Source organism: Sphaeramia orbicularis, chromosome 4 (genome assembly GCF_902148855.1).
Source record: "Sphaeramia orbicularis chromosome 4, fSphaOr1.1, whole genome shotgun sequence".
NCBI classification, from domain to species: Eukaryota; Metazoa; Chordata; class Actinopteri; order Kurtiformes; family Apogonidae; genus Sphaeramia; species Sphaeramia orbicularis.
The window spans coordinates 47350869-47377393 of record NC_043960.1 but is presented as its reverse complement, the minus strand read 5'-3'; the positions used below and the strand labels follow the sequence as shown (position 1 = coordinate 47377393).

General features: G+C 38.8%; 1 protein-coding gene across 1 annotated transcript in view; it reads left to right on the top strand.

Moving 5' to 3' along the window:
* The window catches only part of acbd6 (acyl-CoA binding domain containing 6), a 55526-nt gene extending 32140 nt beyond the window's left edge, over positions 1–23386 (top strand). Inside the window, 2 exon segments of the mRNA XM_030132407.1 lie at positions 19404–19434; positions 22559–23386. Coding sequence (XP_029988267.1) covers positions 19404–19434; positions 22559–22713 — 186 coding nt within the window. The 3' untranslated portion in view covers positions 22714–23386.
* Positions 23387–26525: the final 3139 nt, after the last annotated feature.

The following is a 26525-nucleotide window of genomic DNA, read 5'->3' as shown; positions in this document are numbered from 1 at the left end:
AGCTGCTGTGGGAATAGGCATTGGCAGATTGAAAGCAACATGTCTATTCATGGGAAGTGGAGCTGAAAAGAGGCCAGGGCTTTGGGGGGTTCAGAGGCGATCCAGACTACACAACAAGGGTCAAGAGTTAGAGAGAGATTAAGCCGACAAACAGGGAGGACAGGTGAGACACAGGGTAACACAACACAAACACAATGCCAGGAAGGAAACGCTGCTGATAATAGAAGAAAGAAGTGCAGGTTTTAAGCACATGGTCCCATCTTGTGCATTTTTTCATTTCTGTCTGTCTGTCTGTCTCTCCCGCTCTCTGCTTCATTTTCTCCTCATCACTCTTCCTCCTCCCCTCCTGGCTCCGCCCCTCCCCATCCCGCCTCCGCCTCTACTTCGTATTAAAACAACATGATCCATGAGGCGGGGAGGAGGGCGACTCGCAGCACCGCTAATTCTAATTAATCCAGCATGGTAGCACGGCCATGGCCGGCCCTCAAAGCGCTCCCAGTCTATCAGATAGAAATTCATAACTTAATTGAGGTCAGAGCCTCGAGCCGGCAGAACAAAAGTCTCCAGCCAGGACCAGCGAGATCAATAGTAATAAATATCTGACTGGGCGGCCTACAATTGGTGGCTTGAGAGCACAAAACAAGACATATACACATAATCTGTATGTGCCGGGCAGTGTGTGTGTGTTTGGCGATGTGGGCGTTCACCAGGGTCAGACTGGTGTATCTTCGAAAATTTCTGTGTGCTTACTTTGCTTTTGAGTTGTAACTGTCAACTATTCATCAATTTATCTGCATTGTCTGATGAACAGTCAGACATAAAAGGAAATACACTTGTTCCTTGTTCTATACAGACATGTAGAGCAGAAATCCTCAAATCTCAGCTGCTTCTTCACCCAATGAATGGATGAAGAATGACTAAAACAATATACACATTATTGAAATTTGCAGTTCTGCAGTTTACTTTTTTGTTTTCTTTGCTTTTCACTTTAACAGCACACCCAATAATTGGTCAGATATTAATGCAGTTTAGTGATACAAAGTAATCTTTCAGATCCATTATCAGTGGGGTTTTATATTGCCTTTGTGTTGAATCTGTATGTAAGATTTAGGACTTCATCAGAATATAGAATATAATATATGTGATTATGTTTTCATATAAATAATCATGTGAAAATAAGAATAGCTTTTGTTACCTTAGAATGGAGGAGTAGGTCACCTTTAAGACAGTCCGCCCTTGCACATGTTTGTTTATTTTTTCTTAATTAACATTGTGGTGCGGTCCTGTTCATTTTTCTATCACCATGCAATTCTAGTAGCTAATGTGTAACTATTACATCGTCATATCATTAATTCACATCATTTTTTGCGTCTTCTGTTAGTTTTACTTCTTATGTATTTGCTGACAACAGTTTTGTGCAACTTCCTGTGATAGATCGAAACGTCCATAAAGTTTTTTCACACTATAAATGAACCAATCCCTCATTCTACTTTATCCTGCCTCTGTGGGATCAGCTGTTTGGTCTATAGGGGAATATTTAACACCTGCAAATTTGGTTTGGATCCAACTGGAAAGTCTGAAAGCACTGAATATTGCCCTAAAGTAAGAAGCCCATAATAGTGAAAACAAATAAATAACTGAAACATTTTTTGTATTGTGTTGTGAAGCGTGGGTGGGGTATTCAATTGGTTTCAAGCTCCAGCACTAGATGTCACAAAACATCACACACTGAATCTTAAAGCATTTTTTTATCCATTTCAGTCTGTTCGATTCTCAAAATACATGACTGTATTTCTATATCATATATCTATTCTATAGAGTTGGGCAATCTCCTTTATTAATCAAGTAATCATTAGCTCTGTTTCTTAAATGTATTATTTTGTTTTATTTTATTTCATTTATTTAACCATTATTTAACTGTATAAAGACATATTGAGATCAAGATTTAATTTGCAAGCACAACCTGGCCAAGAGTTCAGCAACAAATGTCATAATAATAAATACATGTTAAAAGGTGGATTTCAAACAATAAATTATAATAAGCAATAATTTAGAGGATTATTTAAAGGGCAGTTGTTGGTTATCATAATAACAATGGAAAAAAATAGGTACTGTCCAATGGTGTGTCTGTTGAATAAAATAATGAGAAAAGCTTCCAGAGAAATTAGTTCAGATACTTTCAGTTCCATCTGGAGAGTATTCCAAGCAGATCAGTCGGAACATGAGGAACAACTATGTGATGAAAGTCACAGGAACACAAGGCATAATGACTGGTCCTTTATAATACAAAACATAGGTATGAAGATAGAGCCTTATAAATCAGAATCATCCAATGGGTATGACTTCACATACACCAAAGAACGCCATTCAGCTTTGGCAAAAAAGCATCACAGTGATTAGCTCAGACGACTACAGCCTCGCACAAATCTGAATGCACAGCGATAAACAGTATTCAAAGATTGCAAGTGTCGTTTGAGGCACTGTAGAGAATATCACCATAATGATAATGATAAACTTTATTTTTGAACATAAGGAGAAATAAAATACAAAGGTGAACAAAAGGAAAAGAGAAACCACAAATATAACAGAACAATTACAGGATCGAAGGCAACAAGCCAACCCAACCAAAAGAAAGTCACACAGCTACCTCACTGTGGCTTCTCAACAACCACTTATGTCCAAAGGAACAGGAAAAAGCCGAGCTTATATTGTCCTTATAATGTCCTACCCCAATTTTACATGACTAATATATAATCAAGCAGGTGTAATAAGGTTGGGGTCAGCCCTATGTTCCCCAGTACCTGTGTTCCCCAGTGTCTATGTAAGGATAGGGGTTAGGGGCTAGGCACTGGGGAACATAGGTTCGCTCCCAGTTGCCAACACAAGGAATCTGCACACTTTGATGGAGAAGCAGGATTTTTTTTTGATAAGCTTCACCTTCAGCTTGTGGACCAGATCAGCAATGTGTACCTTAATAGAAAGCTCCTGGTCAAGCAGAAAACCCGGGTACTTATAACTAAAAACCAACTCTAGATTTTCCATGGGCAGTTTATTAGTTTATTAGTCTCTGGTATCTATCATGTGTCTAAAAATACCATGACTTTGGCTTTGTCAGTGTTTAAAACCAGTTTTAATGCCTGCATATAAGATAGAACAATATTAAACCCAGACTGAAAAAGTCTAAAGCCTGTGCAAGTGAAGTTGAGCAACAATAGAGTACCATGACATCAGCATAAAAATGATACATTGCATTCGACAAATTATCACACAGGTTATGAATATAAATAGGTCCAAGGATAGAACCTGTGGCACTCCCTTTAGAGACCTCAAGAAAAGAAGTCAACAAACCAAGTGGCCATTTGATTTGGCGATACCAATCTGACATAGTGATTTAATTAAAGTGTGTGGTCAAGAATATCAAAGGCCTTAGACCAATCAATAAAAAGGGCAATGTAGTATTTTTTTTTACAATCTATTGCATTGATAAAATCATTTAAAACCCTTTTTTAAAAAGTCCTGTCTTGTCTTAGTCTAAAGTAGTATAACAGTGCTGTGTGTCTTTGTTAAACAGACTGGAAATTGGTTGTAAAATGATGGAATCTAAGACACCTTTAATTGGTCACTGACTAATTTTTTGAAAGTTTTGTCAGGACACATAATTTAGAGACTGGTCTGTAATTGTTTCCGTCTGATGATTCACCTCCTTTTAGCAGTATAAGTAAAAAGGCCAACTTCCATACTTTGGGAACTCTATTACACTGTTAACATAACTTAAAGATGTAAGATGGTAGCTCAGGTATAAAATCTGCAGCCAACCTCAGGAAGAAGGCATCCAGTTTATCTGGACCAGCTGCCTTCCTTGGATCCATTTTTTTTCAATGCTTTATGAACCTCTGTAATAGGGACAGGAATTAAGTTAAAGATGCAAATAGTAGAGCATCTGTCTCATACAGAGGAATCTAAATTTGAAACAGACCCAGATAAATCAGGATTCAAGGCGTCAAATAGAAAACCAGCACAAATAAAATATTAATTAATACAATTTAGCGTGGCTGATTTATCTGTCAGGTTATACCTTCTTTGACTAAGAAGTTAGGAAGTTAATTTACTGGTGCCAAATCAGAAAAGATTTGACAACTTTTGAAAACTTCTTATGGTCATTCAGATATTTAGTCATTTCAGAAAGGTAAAACTCTTGACAGGTACATTTATTTCACAGTTGACGAAAACTGAGACAGTCTGTCTGACTCTTATTTTTCCTTGACCTGGCCCAAGCAACTTGTCTTTCTTTGAGGGAGTTACCAGTTTCTGAGGAAAACCATGGATTGTTACATCCTTTTACTCTAAATTTACACAGACACATGTGCTTATTGATTAATCTTGAGAATTCCTCATCAAACTACTGCCATGCTAATTCTACAGTGTCAGAAAGAGAGACCCTGCACCATGTAAAGTGAGACAAGTCATGGACAAAGGCTTGCACATTAAAGTGCTTGAACTCTCTTTTGACCAGAATATAAAGCTTCATTCTTGGCACTTATTGACAGTAGTTACAGTACAGTGATCACTTAGATCATTTGCATAAACTCCAATGTCAGTGTACTTATGGGGCACGTTAGCCAAAATTAAATCAAGCAGGGGTGATCTTGTAGGATAATTAGTATTAGGTTGGGTGGGACTATCAATTAATTGGATTAGATATAAGGAATCACAGACAGATTTTAGGTTGTCTGATGATTCCAGTCAACCAGTCGAGGTTCAGATCACCCACTAAGACCAGCTCATCTGAATTTAACCCAGCTGTGTACTAGTTTATTATTTGAGTCAAATTGCAAAGACGATCTTTTCAGCTGTGTTATAGTATGTGTCTGCTTGTATTGGGGACACAGAAAGATGTACAAATCTGTTCTGGGCTGATATTAAAGCTAGACCCTTTTTTTTAATATATTTTCTCTGTGGTAAATGGAGTCATATACAGTAGTATAATGGTGGATGGCATTTGCCATCGAGAAGAAAGTACAAACTATGTGTAAACTACAAATAAAAGGTCTGAAAAGTCTGAGCATTAAAAATGCCAATTCTTATACCTGTAACTCCCCACCACACTTTTTATCTGTCAAATACACTGTCTTCCTTAAATTTAGAGTATCAAATTAGAATAAAACAGACAAATGTTGAGGAAAACCTCATTTTGCATTATACTTCTGCTTATTATATTTTTATTCAATAATTTGCCATCAGTTTTGTTGCTTTATTTTTAATGCATTCCCAAACCTAGGATGGGGTTGTGAAGTTGTTTTTATTTAGTCCCCAATGAAATACAGAAGAATAATATGATAAGTTATTTTATTTTCTGACATTTGACATGTGAAATGTAGCGGAGAGGCCTCAGCCATAAAGACTTAACAAGATGAAAAATACAAAAATGGGGAAAAAAAATGAGTATGATATAGGCCTCAATGATGTATCAAGGTCAAAGCAAGGAGGGAGACTTAATTTTGTAAATTTTGGTCCCAAGGACCCACAACACAACCTAAGTTTTATACTTTTGCTCCATGCAAACATAATTCCAATGGCCTTGTGGATCTAAAGAGCTCTGTACTGACAGTAATGTTTTAGTGAACTATGTTCATATCAGAACTGCTTTTTCAGAAATCTTTTTGCGCAACTACGACACACGCTGCTGATTAATTATTCAGTGTTGCTATGACATTCTTCAAATGTACTGCACATTTAATTAATGGAAAAAATATAAACTATTTATAAATATGGATCACTGCAGTTACCAAATAACACAAGACTGCATTTATTTTTCTCAAAGTGTTTCAGACAGCTTAAGGTGTTCTCAGATTGTGCCAAATTCCAGGCCCACAAATCAAGTAGCATGTCAGAGAAAACATTTCATTTTAATCAAACTGAGCAGTTTGTTAGCATTAGCATCTGTTCGTGCAAATTTTTCATGAAAAAGCACAATAAAACTGATATCAGTATTTATTACATTTTATACTGAAGTTGCAATATTCAGCAAATACTGAATATTGTAGTTGTGATGTAAACATTTAGGCTTGATAAAACTGAGCTTGGCCTGTTGTTGTAGCACACAAAGAACAGTCAAAGCCTCTCATCTGTGTCCTCTGCTGTGGTGTCAACTACTTGTATGATCAAAGTGGTAAACTCACGTGCGCACACACACACATATGTACACACAAAGAAGCACACAACATGGGAGCTGATTGAAATTCTACGGTGGAGGCATTATTACACGTTTGTATCCCTCCCCTTTCCCAGCACTACCTCCTATAACTAATGGCTCAGTCAGCCCAGTCATAACAAATATCCCACAAGATTCGTCATAATTGTGTGTACGCATGTGTGTTTGCGCGTGTGTTCTTGTGTAATTGTGCAATCTATCCACCAGAATATATGGGGTCTTTAAGAAACAAAAGGCAGGAAGGTGGAAAAGTAAAAAAAAAAAAAAGAGAAAAAAAAGAATCTATTGACAATTCAAGGAATATAAATGAAGAGCAAAATAATATGGAAGTTCAGTAGAGCAGAGTAAACAAAAACCTGGGACAGACATTAGCAGCATATATTTGATAACAGAATGAATATGTGAACCTTTTGTACATGTCTTGCAGTTTAACGATAGCAGAGTAACTATATATTCAGGTATGAATGTAGACAAGGTGGCAGAATTAAAGCAGCCTTTCACGGTTCTTCAGAGATAAATACTGGACTCAGAGGAACACAGGAGGGTCGTGGGGTATAAACATATACTGTTGTTATCGTGTGATGATAGAAATAATATCATACTTTTTACATCATCATGTTGCAAATCAGTCTTCTCAGCAATTTTTTTTTTGCTGTGGAAGAAACATTCTTCCATATTTAGATGAAGGCATTATAAATGAATGATATAGGACAGTGAATGACAGAATTTGAAGAGACCTGGTCTGGTGATCCATCTTTAATAAGTGAATAGAAGCCTGATATTTGCTGTATCAAATTTTCCAAACATCAAGACCAGATAATTTAGATTACTGGATCCCATTTTCTGACTGAAGCTGACTTACCCACAGTAACATCCTCTGAGAGCATGTTTTCTATCTCCCCAGTAATATTTATGCAAAGTGCAAACACCTGGCTCCTAAATGGCAGTCTGACAAACCAGTGGGAGATGTCTCAGTGACTCTGATTTTTTTTATACCCCCACCCACCAAGAGGGCGGGGTTATATAGCAATACCATGAATTTCATCCATCCTTCTGTCCATCTGAGATTTTTGTCCATCCCATTTCTCAGACGCTATTCTCCTGATTGTTTTCAAATTTGACACACATGGTCTTTCCTACCAGGAGAGGTGCAGTGCACAGTTTTTGGATTTTTTTTTTTTTTTTGTACAAATTTTTGAAAATTTTTGAAAAGATTTAAAGTTAAGACTCTAAGTTATTCCCTGGGTAGGCCAGGGTATCATTGAGCAGGAGGGAAAAAGTGTTGTGCAACCAAAAAATGTCCTACACCCAAATATTGAACCTTTACCATTAATTATTATACCCATCTACTGTGAAATTTATTTGTTAAGTTTATCCAATGTTTCAACATTATTCCTGTCCTTTTACATAACATTGTTGAAACCTAGTCCTGACCAACTGGCATCATTGGTAGTCACTTCATCCACCTGTCCTCTCACCTGATACACCCACCACTCTGAACAGGGTCAGTCTGGACATCAGTTCTATTAAACTGATGGTTGTTTCAGAAATGAGAGGCTACTGCATCAATTAGGATTAAAGAACTTGTTGCATCAGAAACATATTCATCAGTGCAGCAACTATCCAGTTGTAGGATTTGAACGGTTTGGTAGTGTTGCTCATTACAAAGCTACAAAATCAACAGTGGTGATGCCCTAAGACTTTTGTGCAGTACTGTGTAATTCAAAATGTAATAAGAATCTGAAGAGTTGAAGCACAGCTCGAAAACACAGTATCACAGGGGGTGGGCGGGTGTATTTTTTTGAGCTTTATTAATTTTTCTCAGGAATATAAAGCATTACAAGCTTTCAGGAGAATCCTACAGATGCATATTTTAAAACTTTTCAAGCACTTCTTGGTAACTGATAATACACATAGTTAAAGGAATCATAAATACATACACAGCACTTGACATTTTATCAGCCACGATGTAAGCGGGTCTTATAGGATTCATATTTAGTACCTGCTGCACATTAGCCCAACTTGATGAAATGAAAGCTGTTGCCGTGCTGTGTTAAAAGGGCCCATCGGACATAGATACAGTTATGAATCTATAATATGAGCACTCAGAAAAGAGCCAGCAACTTGACAGTAATAGTGCAGTCTAAAGAGCCATTCCAGCAGGTAACAGTCCTCTTTGCCATCATCAGCTGTGTTTCTTCTTATGGCCACTCACTGTGCCTTGCCTACACTCAACTATTTGATTTCCATCGTTCTAACCGTCCACATAAATTGTCAGGAGCATTAAAGCTGTCCTCGACCATTTCAGGCTGTAGGGGCGGGGGGAGAGTGAGAGAGTGAGAGCTGGATACAGACAGCCATGGGAGAGGAGGGGGGTGAGGAGAGAGAATAAACAAAGTAAGTGTTTTGCCATTCCATCAGTCTCCTGCAGTACTCAGCTTTATGAGTCCCTCACTCCAAATGCCTCAACCCCCACTGGCCTGGCCATTGATTTTCATATTACACTCTTTTATGTATTTATTTATTTCATATATTTCTTTTTAAACATCATCGATGAGCCGCAGGAGGACAGACCAAGCCTCTGGCAATGTTAATTCTCAGCCTGGGCCTTATGCTCTTCTCCGATGGCTATAATGGAGGCTAAGGTGTCCCATGGGAACAAGCAAGCATGGCAACATGGGGAGGGGGTTGAGGGGATGGAAGTGTGCCGGGGGAGAACACTGCATAGAAAGCGCGGGGGCCTGAGAGAACAAGATATAGAGAGTAAAAATACAACCTGAGAGAGAAGCAGACTTTTCTGTTGTCTGATGTGAGGTGAAAAACAAAATATTCTGACACTTCTCTTACACACTGTCTCTGAACTGTAATGGTTAATTGGATTGAATGACTTGTTTCAGAACCTCAAGAAGGTGTAAACCACTATATGCATTAGAGCTGCACCATAATGGAAAGAATCTAACATCTCAGTATGTTTTTTCTACATTATACATTGTATTATGTTAAAGTGCAATGAAAGTGTTTCCAAGTTTTATCTAAAACTATCAGTGTCTTTTATTGACAAAAGCAAACTTAATTTTTCATTTTCTGATTGTTTTGAACATTTGAGCATTATAATATTTGTTTTGTTAACATGCAGGATGTCTCACAAGTGTTTGGCATACTTATTTTGATATTAAAGATCTAGTACTAATCTAGTAGATGTACTACTGCTCTACCTACTGAAGTAGAAGATTTATAACACAAGCAGGAAACTAACCTTAAAGTGGAACTACAGGTACATCTCAAAAAATTACAATATCATGAAAAAGTTCAATATTTTTTGTCACTTATTTCAGAATGTGAAACCCATATATTATATAGACTCATTGGACATAGAGTGAAATATTTCAAGCCTTATTTCTTGAAATTTTGATGTTTATGGCTTACAGATAATGAAAACCCAAAATTCAGTGTCTCAGAAAATTAGAATATTGCATAAAATCAGTAAAAAAAGGATATTTACCTCCGCCAAGGAGGTTATGTTTTTGTCGGCATTGGTTTGCCTGTCTGTTTGTCTGTCTGTCTGTGTGTGCAAGATAACTCAAAAAGTTATGGACGAATTTGGATGAAAATTTCAGGAAATGTTGATACAGGCACAAGGAACAATTGATTAAATTTTGGTGGTGATCGGGGGGGGGGTGGGGGGGGGGGGGGGCGGCACAGGGGCCCACTGATCTGCCTTGGCGGAGGTCTGCGCTCTCTGAGTGCTTCTAGTTTAAACAGAAATGTCAGGCTTCTGAAAAGTATGTTAATTTCTATGTACTCAAGACTTGAATGGGCCTCCTTTTACATGAATTGCTGCATCAATGTGGTGTGGTATGGAGACAATCAGCCTGTGGTACTGCTCAGGTGGAATGGAAGTCCAGGTTGCTTTGATAGTGGCCTTCAGGTCATCTGCATTGTTGGATCTGGTGTCTCTCATCTTCTTCTTGACAATACTCCATAGATTCTCGGGTTTCAAGTCAGGTGAGTTTGCCAGTCCATGAAGCACAATAACACCATAGTCATTGAACCTGCTTTTGGTACCTTTGACAGTGTGACCAATGTGCCAAGTCCTGCTTGAAAATGAAATCAGCATCTCCATAAAGCTTGTCAGCAGAAGGAAGCATAAAGTGTTCTAAAATATCCTGGTAGATGGCTGCGTTACCTGTGGACTTCAGAAAACATAGTGGACTATCACCAGCAGATGCCATGGCAGACCAAATCATCACTGACTGTGGAAACTTCACACTGGACTTCAAGCAACGTGGATTCTGTGCCTCTCCACTCTTCCTCCAGACTCTGATTTCCAAATGACATGCAAAATTGACTTTCATCTGAAAAGAGGACTTTGGACTTTCCATAGTCAGTGCATTCAACCAAAACATAGCTTGGATATAGGCTCCAGTACGTCCGCAAACCTCTCAAGGATAAAGTGGTTCAGAAGATGAATGAATGAACCTTTTCACTATCTGTGGTGGTTTCTTATTATGATGGTTGGTTGATTTCTATGCACAATACTTTCCTAACACTAGGTACTGTTAGCATAGACATGATGTCATACCTAACATCAAATACTGACTGGCTTCCACCACAATATAATTTCCAACACAAAGTTCATCCAGTACAGGTATTTTCAAATGCTCCATATTGCACTCTAGAAGAAATACTCTCTTTGGAGTGAAATTAAGTAGTTTAATGCTGTAATAGTTGAATCTGTCACCAAAGTCTCTTTTTTTGGTCAACATTAATTTTCTTCTCGCAACCAAGTCTTCTTTTCTCACTGTTTTTCTCCTATTCCTATGTGGCGACTGCACATTGTGATGATTATGCTAGAACAATGTATTATGCAGCTATAATTTGTATAATTCCTGGGCCTCCCAGGGTTTCCCCCAAAAGTGATGACACTGGTGGTGACTGTGGGTAGGGGTCACCCAGGACCTGAAGGACATTCCCAAGAGGTGTGAAGGGTACTGAGCTCGGCGTCTGGCTAATTTGACCGAGGATGGTAGTGCTCACACGCTGAGTGGCAAGGTTACCTCTCTGTGCTCAGAAAGGAGACCCAGATTTAATTAAGGCTGGCCCTGGTCTGCAGATCCTTTTAACACTGGGGCCTTCCCAGTATATGTGCACACATCTGACAGGAAACACACACTTACAGCAAACCTGAATGCATGATGCTCAGATTCCCAGATAAAATATACTCACATGTTTTTTCTAACTGTGTGTGTAGTACGTCCTAAACTCATGCCACTATTCTATTTTTGGATTATAAAATTCCAAATTTCTAAAATGAAATTCATCATACAAGCACAGTTGTTTTTTATGGTGTTCGGAGTAGACAGACAAAATGTTTCTTACTGTGTGTGAGAATGCGGAGCAGTCAAAAGCAAGACAAGTAATATGTCATACGACTGCAGACTGTATAACCACAATGGGTAACCAATTTGCTAAGGGTTACTCTGACAAACCCAAATGTAAAGGGGGGTCAGCAAAAGCTTCCAAACAGACAAAGAAAGCCAGATGCAAACTTTGTGAGAATTTATGTAATTTGTTCAACATGAGAAAGGCAGAAATCATAAGCTCTACCCAGAGACAAAGGCACTGTAGTCCTGTGACTGTAGTGTCATCAAGACCACATTAACCAAGATCAAATCATGACCAAGACCAAGGCAGAGTGACACAGAGTCAATATCAAGACCAAACTAGATACACAACAAGGGCAAAATGAAATTTAGGAATGATGATTTGTCACCATGCCATGTTCTGATCCCTCAGTCTCCCACAAAGCTAACATTACTTTGGCTACATACTTAGTATATGATTAATAAACTGGACAACTGGAGCACCTAGTGAGGTGGCAAATACATGGTGCACAAATGAAACTACTGCCCTGTGTCATACACTATATACATTTGAATGAAATTCCTGAGGTTTTGGTACAGAGGAAGATTGCTAGCATTAGCAATCTAGATTCATGAGTCACAGTGTACTCCTTAATCCTGAGTCGTCTTTGTCCAAAAGTGAAATAAGACTGATTAAAAATACAGTGAGTATCAAGACCAAACAGAGACCTTCAAAACCTTGTGTCTATGCTCTTGAATGCAGCATCTCACAGCACTGTCTACGAGTCACAGTGTTTTGGGCTGAACCCAAAATGACACCTAGTTTTCCTCAAGTTTTCTTTTAGTCTTTTCTGGTTTCTGGAAACTTAGACTGTGTGTTTTGGGGTTATTGTTTTTGGGGGGTTTTTGTATTAGACTAGAGACTCTGAATTTTTGCATCGTTTTGGCCTGACATTATTACAATGCACATTTGTCAGTACATGCAGGTCTAGCTAATTACCTAGATAATGGAGGCCTAATTTAATTTTTAATGACTCAAATGTTTTCATGCTTGTGTAAATCTTAAGCATCTGTGTACATTATGTTCACATACATGTTGGAGTTGAGAAGCAGATCTGTAGCTGTTGGACTGAAATCTTTCATATTTCTTCAGCAGAAACAAAAATAATTATTGTTAATATGGACTTTACCTAGACACTTTAGTTTGGATAGACACTGAACGTATTGCTGTAAATGGACTAAAAGAAACCCACTAGCCTGACAACTTGTGACATATATGTGGGTTACTGCAACACCTATGTTCAGCACTGTTAGTAAACTACTGTAATTACACAGATAAATAGGCCATTAAAGCAATGTTGTAGGAGAAGAAAAGTTTGACAGTGCTGTTATTTCTTGTTTTGATGACCTGATGTCCTCATTTGTGCAGTGCCTCTGAAATGATCAGACCACAACAAGTACTGAACCAACTAACACATCCAATGGTGAGAATGTAGCACACACATTAAACAGATTTTCACATCATTTTTTATGTGATAAACAGCTATGTGGTGTCAAATATGGTTCTAAAAGCTACTGAGAAATTTTTTTTGACATAATGAGTCTCCAAAAGTATGGATTTTATAAAGTAGAAAACATGAAGATACCGTTTATCTTGCGCATTTTCATGGTCTGTTAAATTTTGATAGACTTAAGTTGAAGATCCAGCCTGGTCTACGCTTGGCCAGAAGTGTGGTGTATGATAGGTTTATGTGGCTGGTCCACCGAGTCGGTGTTACAGATCGGTCCCAGTGAAAGCAGATCCTCTCCATCTTGCTCAGATCTGTGTGCTGTTGTCTGATTAATGGCACATGCTCATCATAATGCTATCTGCTGGAATCTGCATACTAATGATCCCCATTGCCTATCGATTCAACCCTCATCCTCCTAGAACACACATACACACACACACACACACACAGTTACACCCCCCCCCACCCCGACCACTGTCATTATAAAAGTCAGCAGCTGCTGCATGCATTGATCATAAATCATAATTGCTTGTCCATTTTTCCCCACTTGTTTAATGTTGCTGTCAGGGACAGAGGGGGTGGAGGGGATGGGGGTAAAGACAGAGGCAAAGGAGAAAAAAACATTTACTCAAAGTTTACTCAGGTAGAGAAGGAAAATGGAGGTATCAAGACATTTGTACATAAAGAAAATGGAGAGGTAGAATTTAGAAAAATAAGATTTTGGGGAAAAAAAATAATTCAGAATTCTTTAGAATATTTTCAGAATAATCTGTTGTTTTGACTGAGGATTGGTTTACAGTAGGATTTTAATAAGCATTATTGATGCACATAGGCCTAGCGCTTTCAAGAACAGTTTTTTTTATATATATAAGACACAACATTTGTCAGTGAAACATGCTGTTTGTTAATTTTGAAGTAAATGTGATTAGACTCTTTTTAACTATTTGATGTCATCTTTATCAATGTAGCAGACATTGGATAGCAAACATCAGAGATCCACACAGTGTCTTCCAATCAAATATTTTTCCTCTTACTTTGAGTTAAGCAAATGAAAATACACGCACATACACACACACACACACACACACACACACACACACTGTACTTTATTGAGTCACATACGTTGCAGCAGCCTCCACAGCTGGTGGAGAATTTGACCTTTAACCTCTGCTCCACAATCTCTCCTGAAAATCGGACACAGCTAAATGACTGAAACGAAGGCCGAGTAAAACCTCATTTGAAGTGGACCATATACTCAGGGGACCTGTGTGTCTGTTTTTGCATCCATGCATGACAGCCTTGATCTCTCCACTTAATGCTGTCATAAACAGCTTAGCCTGACTGTATTTTTGGTTCAATCATCTGAGATCTGTAAAGCCTGCTGAAAGTGAAGTGCTTTCCAGAAAACAAACACAACTGTGACAATCTGTGTTATGCTGAGTTGGTCTCTTTTTGACTTTGACTTGTCTGTTCTTGCATGCTTATTTTTTTAGAATAGCCTGAATAGAAACAGCCTTACGAGCCCTTTTGTAACTTCAGCCTTATCTTTGACACCAATGTACACACAATCTCTGGGCTTACTCTCAGAGATTTTTCTTTCTTTGGGCCAATTTTAGAGTTACAGTATTATCATTTTGCTCTGTAAAGGCATAAAGAAGTGAGGGTATATCTTTGATTCATTCTCTTTCTCTTTCATCCATCTTGCTTCACATAGTTTGCGTGGAGGAAATGATAGATTAGTGTGACTTAAATTCAGCAAAACTGCAATTGTACTAATAGATCAAACTGTTTCCATGCTGGTCCTAAGCATATTGGTCCACCCCATTAGGGTGATACACTGCACAGTGCTGGATCTCTCCTGCTGCTATTGTGCAAGCAGCTGCTTTATTGAGCACTATGCTGACATCCAGCCCAGCATTTCTGCACCGCAAGGGGAAACTTTGGATGACACGTAAAAGCAGAGGATTGGTGCGACATGCCTCCATAATGGGATGGGAACAGGGGTGCACCAGAGCCGGGAGGTGTGTGTGTGTGTGTGTGTGCGTGTGTGTGGTGTGGTGTGTGGGTGGGTGGGTGGGGGGGTGCTACGGTAGCTAACTGCAGGTATTGGGGTTGTGGGGGTGGGGATGGTTGGGTGAGGAGGGAGTGTCTCCTCCAGGCTACTTCCAGAGCAAATGGAAGACAATCCAATTTCCTGTGATTCCATCAAGCCTCCGTCCTGGATCCAGGGGCATTAGGGAACGCTGAGAGGACAGGCCGCTGACCCCCCTCACATGAACATGCAAGAGAAACGTACACTACACACATGTCCTGATCTGTTCCACTCACTTGTTCACAAACATACATGGTGCATGCAGTAACAGTCCACTGTATCTGTTGTTTTTGGCTCATTGTCACTGCTCTTCATGTTGTGCAACATCATTTGCTTGTGAAATTTCACTCCAGTACCATTGTTTAATGTTTCAGTGTATGATATTTTGTCACATCTAGTGTTACTACACTCTATCGACAGTCTTCCACAGAGGCCATAATTAACATGTCTCCCATTAGAGGCAGTGTTTGTTTTGTTAATTCTAGGCTTTTTATTGAAGAAGATGTTAACTCTGGTCCACATTCAGACATTATTGTCAATAGTAATGAACTTCAACACTGGACTGTAACAAAAAAGAAGAGTTGGTCAAGTGATAGCTACTGTTCAAATGGAGCAGCATAACATGATGCAATCTGTTTTCTTCTATAGATATAAATGATTAATATGAGGAAAACAAAATGCAGCAAATGTCATATTTATGTGATTATATACCAAAGAAATTCATAATTAACATGTTATGAATGAGCATTATATTTCATTTCTCCTCCTAAAGCCTCCACAAATCTTACACATTGACCTTTGAAGCCCCATTTTTTGTCAAGGAAACCAAGAAATTATTATTTAAAACAAAAAAGTTTTTAAAAAAGTTTTTGAACTGAAGTGCTAATTTACTTATTATTCATCAGACAAAGTGAGGGGAGACCTTAAAAGTTGAAACAAAGTCAGAACAAAAGCTCATAAAATAACCCTAACTGCCCATTAAAAGAGAATTAGTTAAACTAAGCTAGAATTAATTTTAAATTCAAATTAAATAATAATGAAGAATACTACTATAAACACTGGCCACTACCATTGTTAAATATCATCGTACAGATGTGGATTATTTCTTAAATAATAATTAAGAATACTACTATAGACACTGGCCACTACCATTGTTAAATATCATCGTACAGATGTGGGTTATTTCAGCTGATGAACAATGTTCAGTCGATATATCAGTTCATCTCTCCATTGCGTGTGTTTGTGCATGTGCCTGTTGAACAACTAACTGCAGATTAGAGCTCACGGCAGATTAGGACTTAAACCCCTTATACTTTAATTATGACTGTATGTATTTACTCTATGTGTATCCAGGTTTTTCACTGGGCCCTGGCTCTGAACATCTGTCACTGTCTCATTGTGCTTTGTGTGTTTGTGTATGTGTCTATATTTCATGCAGTTTTCTTATCTTGTCTATTTGCGTCCTTTCTTCCATGGTGGCAGAGCTGTGATTAGATACACATTTACTTTGTATTTCCAGAAAATTCTTACATGGCAAAAATCTTCTGATAATTATTTCTAAATGTGTCACTTTTACTACACCACTGCTTGCTATATTTTGGAACGAGTCTCATTGTGAAAGACAACACATCACTTGTTGTTATTGGACTCGCAGACAGCATTGTTGTTTCAGGCTGACTATGCTGACGCTTTCCACTGCTGGCGATTTGCATCTGTGTTCTGTGATTCACCCAGAGGGAATAGAAAGCTCTAATCCAATCAGCAGGTCCCTGAAGTGCTGCCCTCAGAGGGAGAGCAAGCACAACCAATAGGATCACTCTGCACTGCGGCTTTAACCAGGGAGGGAAAGGACAGGGAGGAGAAGGGGGAAAAAAACGGAAAAGAGGATTAAAATTGAAGAGGTGACTGAATGGTAAAAGATGGAGGAAGGGAAATATGGTAATGAAAGGAGAGAGGAGAGAAGCAAGAGGGGTGAATGGGCAAAGAAAGGATGATGTAGGTGAAGGAAGTGAAAGGAAAGAGCAGTTGGGAGGAAAAGAGGTCAGAAGACGAGGAAGGACTTAAAGTATCTGAAACATGATACAGTGCACAGAAAGACCTGCAGCAAGAGCAAAGGTGGAGAGACTAATGAATAATTTGCACACAACAATTTTAGTAAGATGGAAGTATTTCTACTGCAGTGACATTTTAAAGCATAGAAGGAAATGTCATCGAGCTCCCCAGCTTTTAATCCGTCATGCAGTGTTTGAAACCATTGTACTTGGCTCAACAACTGCTTCTGTGCTCAGACCGGAGGCAACAGTTTGACCATTTATCATCATTATGAGGTGCAAAGGCAGGCCAGAGCAGTGATTAAGAACTGAATCTCCTGTTGATGATGCCTGTCATATTTTGTGTCTTATTATACCTGCACACACCCACACACACCTATACACACATATACATATATATATTCTCATCCCTGTCCTCAATCCACAGTCCTAACAAGAGTTATGTCTTCGCTATTGACCTCTGATCCAAACTATGACACATACACAGTGTCACACTCATACAGATTTCAGGTCAGACCCTTACACTCAGTCTTCTGTCCACAGTCTGGATCACATAACCCACATATTTCAATGAATTTAAAGGAGAAGCAAGGAGATACCCATCCTTGGCGTTTTTTATTGCCAGAAAATTCCATAAAATGGCAAAAATACAATATTTTATTAAGTATTTATAATAAGTATTATAAATAAGCATCCCTGCAATGAACTGGTGACATGTCCAGGATGTACCCCACATTCGCCCATAGGTAGCTGGAAAAGGCTTCAGCACCCCGTGACCCTCTTGAGGATAAAGCAGTTCAGAAGATGAATGAATGAATAAGTATTATAAGTTCTGTGTACTGAAGCATGATGTGCAAGTATTAAGCATCAGTGTCACCCAAAAGCTTTACAAAACACATTGGTCTGTCACAGCTGACTGACAGGCAAACACTTTAATAAATGCATTATTTACTGTTTGATCATTTGCCAAGAGTATATGTAAGTATATTTGGAAAAGAACTAGAAGGATGTAATTGTAGAAGGGGAATATAATTTTCTTAATTTTGTTTTCATTAGTGTATAATCACTTCAAGTCCACCATAGTGCACTGCCATATTTCTACAGTAGCTCAGAGCTGACCCCTTCTTCTTTATTTCATTTTATAGCTGATTACACCCAGTGTTGAGGTGTATTACTGGCAGTTTCTATGTTTCTATGTCTGAGTGTGGACCAGAGGGGACTAAACACCCCACCGCCATACACTACAGAGGCAACGAAAACAGAAAGGAAAAAAAAACTAAAAAAAAATGTTTGAATATTTCCTGGTAGTAATTAGTTTTTTGCTTTAAATAATAATTTTATTACCTCCACCAAGGAGGTTATGTTTTTGCTGGCATTGGTTTGTCTGTCTGTCTGTCTGTGCATGTTAACTCAAAAAGTTCTGGACGGATTTGGATGAAAATTTCAGGAAATGTTGATACTGGGACAACAAACAAATGATTAAAATTTGGTGGTGATCGGGGGGGGGGGGGGGGCACTGATCTGCCCCGGCGGAAATCTGTGCTCTCCGAGTGCTTTTCTAGTTATTTATGTTATTATAGACAAATGAAAACATGATTGTGAATATTATGCTCATTTCTGCAAATGGGTCCTTCTAAATCACCCTAAATCTCACACACTGGACCTAAGTCCAATAGTTAAGAAGACCATTGATTTTAATTTTATGATTTTTTTGTTAACAAAAAACTTTAAAGCTCCACAGTCTGAACACACGATGCCCTCGGTCCCTGTCAGTCCACTGGATGTGACGCAGCTCTGGTCCTGTTACTACAGTGATGAAAGGGAAAGTACAAATACATGCAGTTTCAGTTGGATCAGGTGTAACAGAGCCAGACATCACCTGCAGTTGATCAGTCACAGGTCGTGTGTTTCTCAAATCGATATCCCATCTCCTCATAATACCCCCTTTGGTACAATGAAAACATGGAGCCAACAAGTAGGAGCTACTGTAATTGGTATTCGAGCCGCTGAAAGTTTTCCTGTTGAAAAGCAATTTACAACTCACACCAAATGCTCACACTATCTTTATTCTTTATTTCCAATATGTTATTCTCCAATATTGCTCTCTCTGTTCCACATTATTTTTCTCTCTGTCACAGGTTTGCTGAAGTAAAGTCATGTTTTTGCCTTTTACAGGATAATGAAGGACAGACAGCGCTACATTATGGTAAGGAGGCCTCTTACTAATGAGTGATGCTCCAGTACTTGTGTTCTCACTTCACTTTAAAAAAAACAAAAAGAAGCATATTTTATGTCTTTTACCCCTGCTATAATGCCTTTTGTACGTTTAAGTGTCTATTTTTCAAATGGTGGATATTTCATTCCAGAACAAAACTCCTCACATTTATCATGCACTGACATCATTATGTTGTCTGTGCTCGGACTCTCTTTATATTCTGAAGATTTTTTTTCTGTCCACACCCGCTCTTTACCCACATTTGTCTCAAATTTGTCATCATTTGCTACTTTTCCCTCCTCTCCATCCTCTTCCTCCTCATATTTTCTTTCTGCACTTGTCTGTCCTCCACTCTAGTTTTACTTTTTCCTCTCCGAGTGCATGTGTGTGTTTGTCCTTTGGTATGTTTGTGTGCATGTGTGGTCATCCGTCTGGTTTTGTTCTGTGTGTGTAATAATCACAAGGCCTCCCAGAGGAAATCAGCAGTGGTCCTCAGACTCCCCTGACCCTCTCATGGCCCAACACACATGTCCCTGAGGGGCGGTTCCCCCGCGCGAACACGTGTGTGTACTTGTCCTATGTGCATGTGTGTGTTGCCGCACCAGCTGTCCACTACGGCGGTGGGGTTGGCGTGGGTATGTTGTATCACCGACTTTGATATCCACACACAAATACACTCACAGAGGAGCAAGCCCTGAGGATGGGGCATAAAACGATGACTAATAAACATAAGCGATGAACTCCAAGAGACAAATAGCAGAGAATGAAAATTCATTCCCACCTCTCTTTGCACAGGGCCACAGTGGCTGGCAAGTGATTAATTGAGGGTTTACTGCTCACCATAAATTGTTCTCCTCTTCTACGACTCCCCGGAGGGCCAGCCACTTTTTACAGCTCAAGGCCCAGGCAAAGCACCCGCCACGCACACCACTGCCTAAATAAAACACTGTTTAGAGCAACAAGAGGAGGGCCAGGGCCATGGCTCTGGAAAATACGTCAGTCGGATTTGGGTGCAACATTACTAGACCTTGTGGTATCACACTAACACACCACATACCACACACGCTTCAGTATCTACACACGTGCATTCCTGTGTATGATCATATCTCATACGTACACAGTCCCTGCAGCCCGGCAGGCGGCCCACCCCCTGGGCTTGGAGGTTAAAAGGCCCAGCTGTCAATCAGCACAGCTGCTGACATCAGCGATCATGGCGTAGCGCAGTCGGCTATTTAAAAGGAGTGAGCGATTGACACAGACAGAGGAGAGCACTCAGAGGAGGAGGAGGAGAGAGGAGATGGGGGGGACGAGGTGCCAGAGGGCCGAGAGGTGCATCGGGAAAAGCATGGACCTGCTAACTGGGTTAAGAAAGTGCAAGCACCCCCCCAATCTGTTTTACAGAGAGAGAGGACCCTTTTAGTGGGGCACAAATTGCCAATGGGGCAGAAATGAAGGGTTTTAGGGAACCACAGGTCCAGGCCTGTGTCAGTGCTGGTCCTGCAGATGGACTTTTCATTAACTATAACACCATACATACTGTATTAAACTACAGTACTTTACAGAAATGAATGAGGTCAATTTTATTAAACCAGGCAGTGGTGGGAAGTAACTGAGTAGATTTACTTGAGTACTGCAGGTAAACACAAATGTGATACATTTGTACTTTGCTTGACTGTTTCCGTTTATGTAGTTGTATTCCACTACATTGACTGACAGTTTTCGTTTCCTTTCAGATTATAACTTCTCCTACATCTCCTGTTCTGCTAATTTGTAATGTTTATGATAAACTCAACAACTGAAAAGCCAGTGTGTAAGAGGATGAAGTTAAATAATGATGCTTTCATCCATCATAATGTATGTTGACTTGAGAATAGGAACTAATGTGTTTTTCTGATACTGACCCCATTCGTAATATCTGTTAGTAAGTCCTTCTAGTTGCAGCTCAGCTCAAAACCACTTGAACTACTTCTCTCTTTTCTCCATTAAATCCCTTAGTAGAAGAGCCCAAATCAGACAAATCCAACAGTGAAAGTTACCAAGTCCTGTTGTATTTTTAACAGATTGTATTCAGTTGATTTTACTCTTTTTCTTCAATGCTAAATATCACACACTGAAAGTGTGAATACCAGTTCCATGCTCACCTGTGATGATCATAAAAAACAGTAAGTTCTGGGCTTTTTTAGTAATGGGGATATTAACTGACTAACTCAGTCAAACATGTAATGTACCTTAGTGCTGGATGTCACCAATTACACAATCTTAAAATGGAGGGGAAAAAAGGAAGCGTGTTCTGAGCTTCTGTACAAACATGGCCTTCCAACATGGTGAACTGTGCTGAAAAGGAGCTGCTTCATCTGTAGATGTAAACCTCAGTGAAAAGACATATTGTATTCCATTTCTGTAATTAGATCCTCCTAATTCTCCATAAACCTTACACACCAGACCTTTAAAATTCCTCTAGATTCACTGGTAAATGCATCCTGACAAAGGTGAAAACAGGTCTGTTTGTCTGATATTATGAAATTTTTATTTTAGAGATGCAGGGTTCGCACAAGACAGTGACAATACAAAAGTGTGGTGATCTTATAATATATGATGCATTGCTGTAGATTAAATGGTCTAGTTTGTTAATGGTAGTTTAATACATGTACAGCAATGAATGTGTAATTAAGTGTAATTAATCCAAAAGCATCATAAATGATAGAAAACACTGACATTTTAACACACATTGTCTACTTTAACTTTACATTTGTTGAGTACAGTTTGTTAGCTATAGTTAAATACTTTGAAGTTAGTTTTTGTATGAAGAACTTTAACTTGTAGTGGAGTATTTCTACACTGTGATGTTAGTGCTTGTATTTTACTCAAGAATCTTAAGACTTGTTCCACTACTGAAACTAGGAAAATGCACTAAACTGAAATAAGCTTTACTGATCCATTACATTTCAACTGATGTATTAATAAATTAACAGTATGACTCCATACCTCATGTAAATGTCTGTCCATTGTTTTAAGATGATTAAATCCTTTTTCAAAAGTTTGTATGAAAGTTTACCATTCCCATTATTCTACTCCTGCTCACTGGTTTATGTGTTTTCCCTCTTCTTGTGGGTAGCATCAGCATGCGAGTTTGCTGACATTGTGGAGCTCCTGCTGAACGCTGGGGCCGACCCATCTATCAAAGACATGGAGGGCTCTCTTCCGGAAGAAGTCACTGAATCCAGCGCCATCTCCTCTCTCCTGCGTCAATATACTGCTCCAAAAGGCTAAATCATACCCCCATCTGACCCCACCCCAGTCCAAAACTCATCCATGTCCTCTGTCATTTTATCACCTTTTCATCACCCCCCCCCCCCTTCCCTAAAGAGACTCTGTTTGACCAATCAGTTAATAGGCAAAGGTGTGGGAAAGTTTTATTTGATTTTATTTCCAAAATACTTCATCTGAATATAGACTTCATCTTCTCAGTCTGTTTGGATTGTTTGATGAATACTGTGAGATGATGAAGGTATTTTTCAGCTAGTAGAAAGGTTTTGTTAGGCCTAGCTGTACTCGTGTTATCTCCTCAGTTCAACCATTGCAGGCAATGTTGCGGCTAAACTAGCAGGACTTCTTCATGGAAATCTAGGATCAAAAACCTTATTTATCCAGTGTGGAATTCACTGGTGGAGACATAAACATTTCCACCCTCTTGTTTTCTCTTCAAACAGAATACATCACCAGGAAATGTAAGACTATATATTGTGATGGTGATATAAAACTGTATCTTAAAGGTTGTTTTTTTTTTTTTTTCCTATCTGACAGCCAGGCCTTTCACTCTGGGTCAGCCTGCTCTGACCACTTCCATTACAGAGGTTTGTTCAGCATTCAGTTGTGTTACTTTTGAAGGAATGCTTTAAACATTTGTCATTTATCACTATTAAAGACTTCAACATAATCCTTTTGACTTTTTGGTCTTTATTAATTCAATTTCAGCCATAAGATGACTGTGCTATGCTGTCATATGTTAGTATTCATACCGCTTACTGCTGCTACACTAACATTAAAATCATCCTGAAGTCATATTTTACCACCACAAAAGTATACAGTAGCTGTTGGAGTGCTTACTCAGGATCCTTTCAACTTTGAAATGCTGGCATTTAACACTAAAATAATTTGAGAATAAACAAGCAATAATTAAAGATGTTGAGTTATTTACCAAACTAGGAAGAAATGAGAGCAAACCCTCTTCTAAGGCAACTAACCATTCTACAACACCAGACCCTCCCCAGCAACTGTATTTGTTTCTTGGACTTAATCACATCAGTTTCCTTCAATGCGGTGTATTTGTTATTGATCATCTTCATTAGCAGCAAATATACAAGTAATGGTCATTTATTGGAAACGATGGTCCTCAGTCCAAAATTAAAAGGGATCCATGTAAAACATCTTGAAATATAGTGATTTTTAGAAAGTTATATATTGTGACACTGACCTTTGACCTTTCAAGATCAAACTGTTAGTGGCACTAGACATATGTGATGATTTGAGTCAAATCAGATGAGTTGTGACTGATTGGATTGGGCTTTTCTGGAGATTTTCTTAATTTTTGACCTGTAATTTTTAAATTTTAATCATCACTCATCACACAGAAAAGGATGGTTTGCCCAAAACTGCAGATGCCAGGCAACTTAGAAACACCAGTAAAAGCAGAACATCGTGGTGGAGTAACATGGATCATCCCTCATTAAGAGGGTAGAGAGTAATATATGTTTAATGTAAGAAAATAGAAGGAGTGATGAGGACACTATGTAAAGCAGCACAAACTCAAGGATGTAAAACAAAAAAACACAACCAGTAAAACTGACTACTTTAGCTGATACTTCTGTGTAAATCATTCACTGGGGTTAAAACACTATTATCTTGTTTTATTTAGCTTTTCTTTTTGTTTTGTGAATTAGGTTGTGTTTTAATTTTATGAGTGTATTTGGGTTTACTTTTGAGGGACTTACAAGGTTTAGTTGGGTTTTATTTAGCTGTAGTGTTGCTTCAAGTGTTTTGAGTGTTAAACCTTGATTTACAGAGGAATGCACCACATCAAATTTAATTTTACAAAACTATTGCTGATTGAACATCTCCAATTGAGCAAAGAAATTTTCTTTTACAGAGTGAACTGTTAACATTGGAAGAAAATAAGGTTGATTTTACCTGTGATTCTATTTACTCTTAGTTTATGGTGCAATGCGCATTGAAATTTCCATGATTTCAAAAAGTGTCATTTTTATTTCAGTGAGCAAAATAATTTTTTCCTGCTTGTTTAGTTTCAGGCTTATTTAATTTTTAATACCCTTATGGCACATATGGGACCATTCATGCTTGACTTTTGTATAAATTTGTGTTTTTAATCCTTGTAGCCCACACAACAAATTGCTCATAAAATGTTGGACTTGATGTGTTTCTGTAGTGATATATGATATAGGAGAGATCTGGATGTTCTCCAAATTTAACCAACACATGGTCAGAGTCCAAATCTCCTTTGCTTGTCCTCAAACTCCTCTGATCAGCACATTCTGCCTCACACACACACCAGATGAGAATGGACTAAATCTGCATCCTTCAGCTTCATAAAGGCAGGACAAAGCTTAATCCTTCACTCTCTAACACATTCTTTTGCTCCACCCCTGCCTTCGTTCATCCTCTCTCAGCACCCTCAGCGCTTTAACTGAACTGGAAATCTGCCTTGACATGAGGTGTTAGATAACTGTGTGGAGATGTCTGGTCAGAGCGTGTCAGTCACTCCCAGATCTACGACAGCAGCAGAGGCTCCGCCCTGCATTGATAGTCATCACAAGGAACAACACTTCAAACTCCATTTTTGTCTTGACAGCTGCAGAACAGTATCTGCAGTTAATCAAAATGTAAGTGAGCAGATCTACACATGACATGAATCAGAATCTGCCTACATTATGTTTAAATCTGCATCCATGTCTTGTCCTTCCTTCCTCACTGAAGAAAACCAATAGTGTTCTTCCAATTCCAAAAATATCTTCTTTTTTGGAAAGTCCAGCCTTTGAACTATCTGAAATAACATTATCTGCATCTCCCTTCATGAATTTTGAAGAGGAACTTTACACGACTAGAAAGGAAACCTTTTGTGTATTCAGCGTGAGTCTGAGACATGGTGTGCTACAATCCCACAAAGAGGCAACTGGTGACCATCTTATTGTTATGAATTCCATCCACATGCAGCCCATTAGGCTCTTGGTCTAGCTCTAAAGCCTGTTTGTGGCCCGCTGTTGTCTGCCCGTTGCTTCCTAAACCCCGTTAAACTGGCTTGAGGTAAGAGAGGGTGACGGCAGCCATGCCTCCCCCCCGGATTGTCTGCAATACTCTGACACTAAGCCCATTATGTTTCCATTATGGAGCTTCAATTTTCCTCTAAGCGTTTCACTTTTGACACTGCATCTCCCTCCCTTTCCAAACCGCAGACTCACACACACAGCCCAAGGCCCAGTATTACTCATTCAATAACAACTTCTGTGTATTTTCTAAAGTTGAAAAGTCACACACAACATTTACCTAAGTATCCTGCTGGTGTACAGCTTTGAGGCATTGGGTTTTCGTTTATCTACTTGTTTTTCACAGTTTATACTTTTAATGCTCTGTTTTCTAAAGAAGAGGTTTGTGGAGCTTTTACAGTTTTACTCAGTCACTTCTGTACATTTTTCAAATCATGAGTAAATTTTACACTAAACTAAGTGCACTTCTCAAAACAGTATGTGAAAAAAAAATCCTACAAAAGTGTGTATTTGCTCAAAACACAGTCAAAGTGCAAAACGAAATATATACATCAGCGACCATCATTGTCATGACAAAACCTTAAGGGCAAATGTTCAGATATTTAGTTGTCAGTATCACAGGTTACTCTGTGAGTATTTTGTAATGAAAACTGTCAGGGCTTTTGGTAAAACTGACTGAAAATACAAAAGCCAATATTTTTTTCTTGTTGTGTACCAATTTAAAAACTACTATCTCTCAGTAACACATTACTGTACAAGGAATTGTAAGATATAATGTAAGATACTGGATGAGATGCAAAGTTT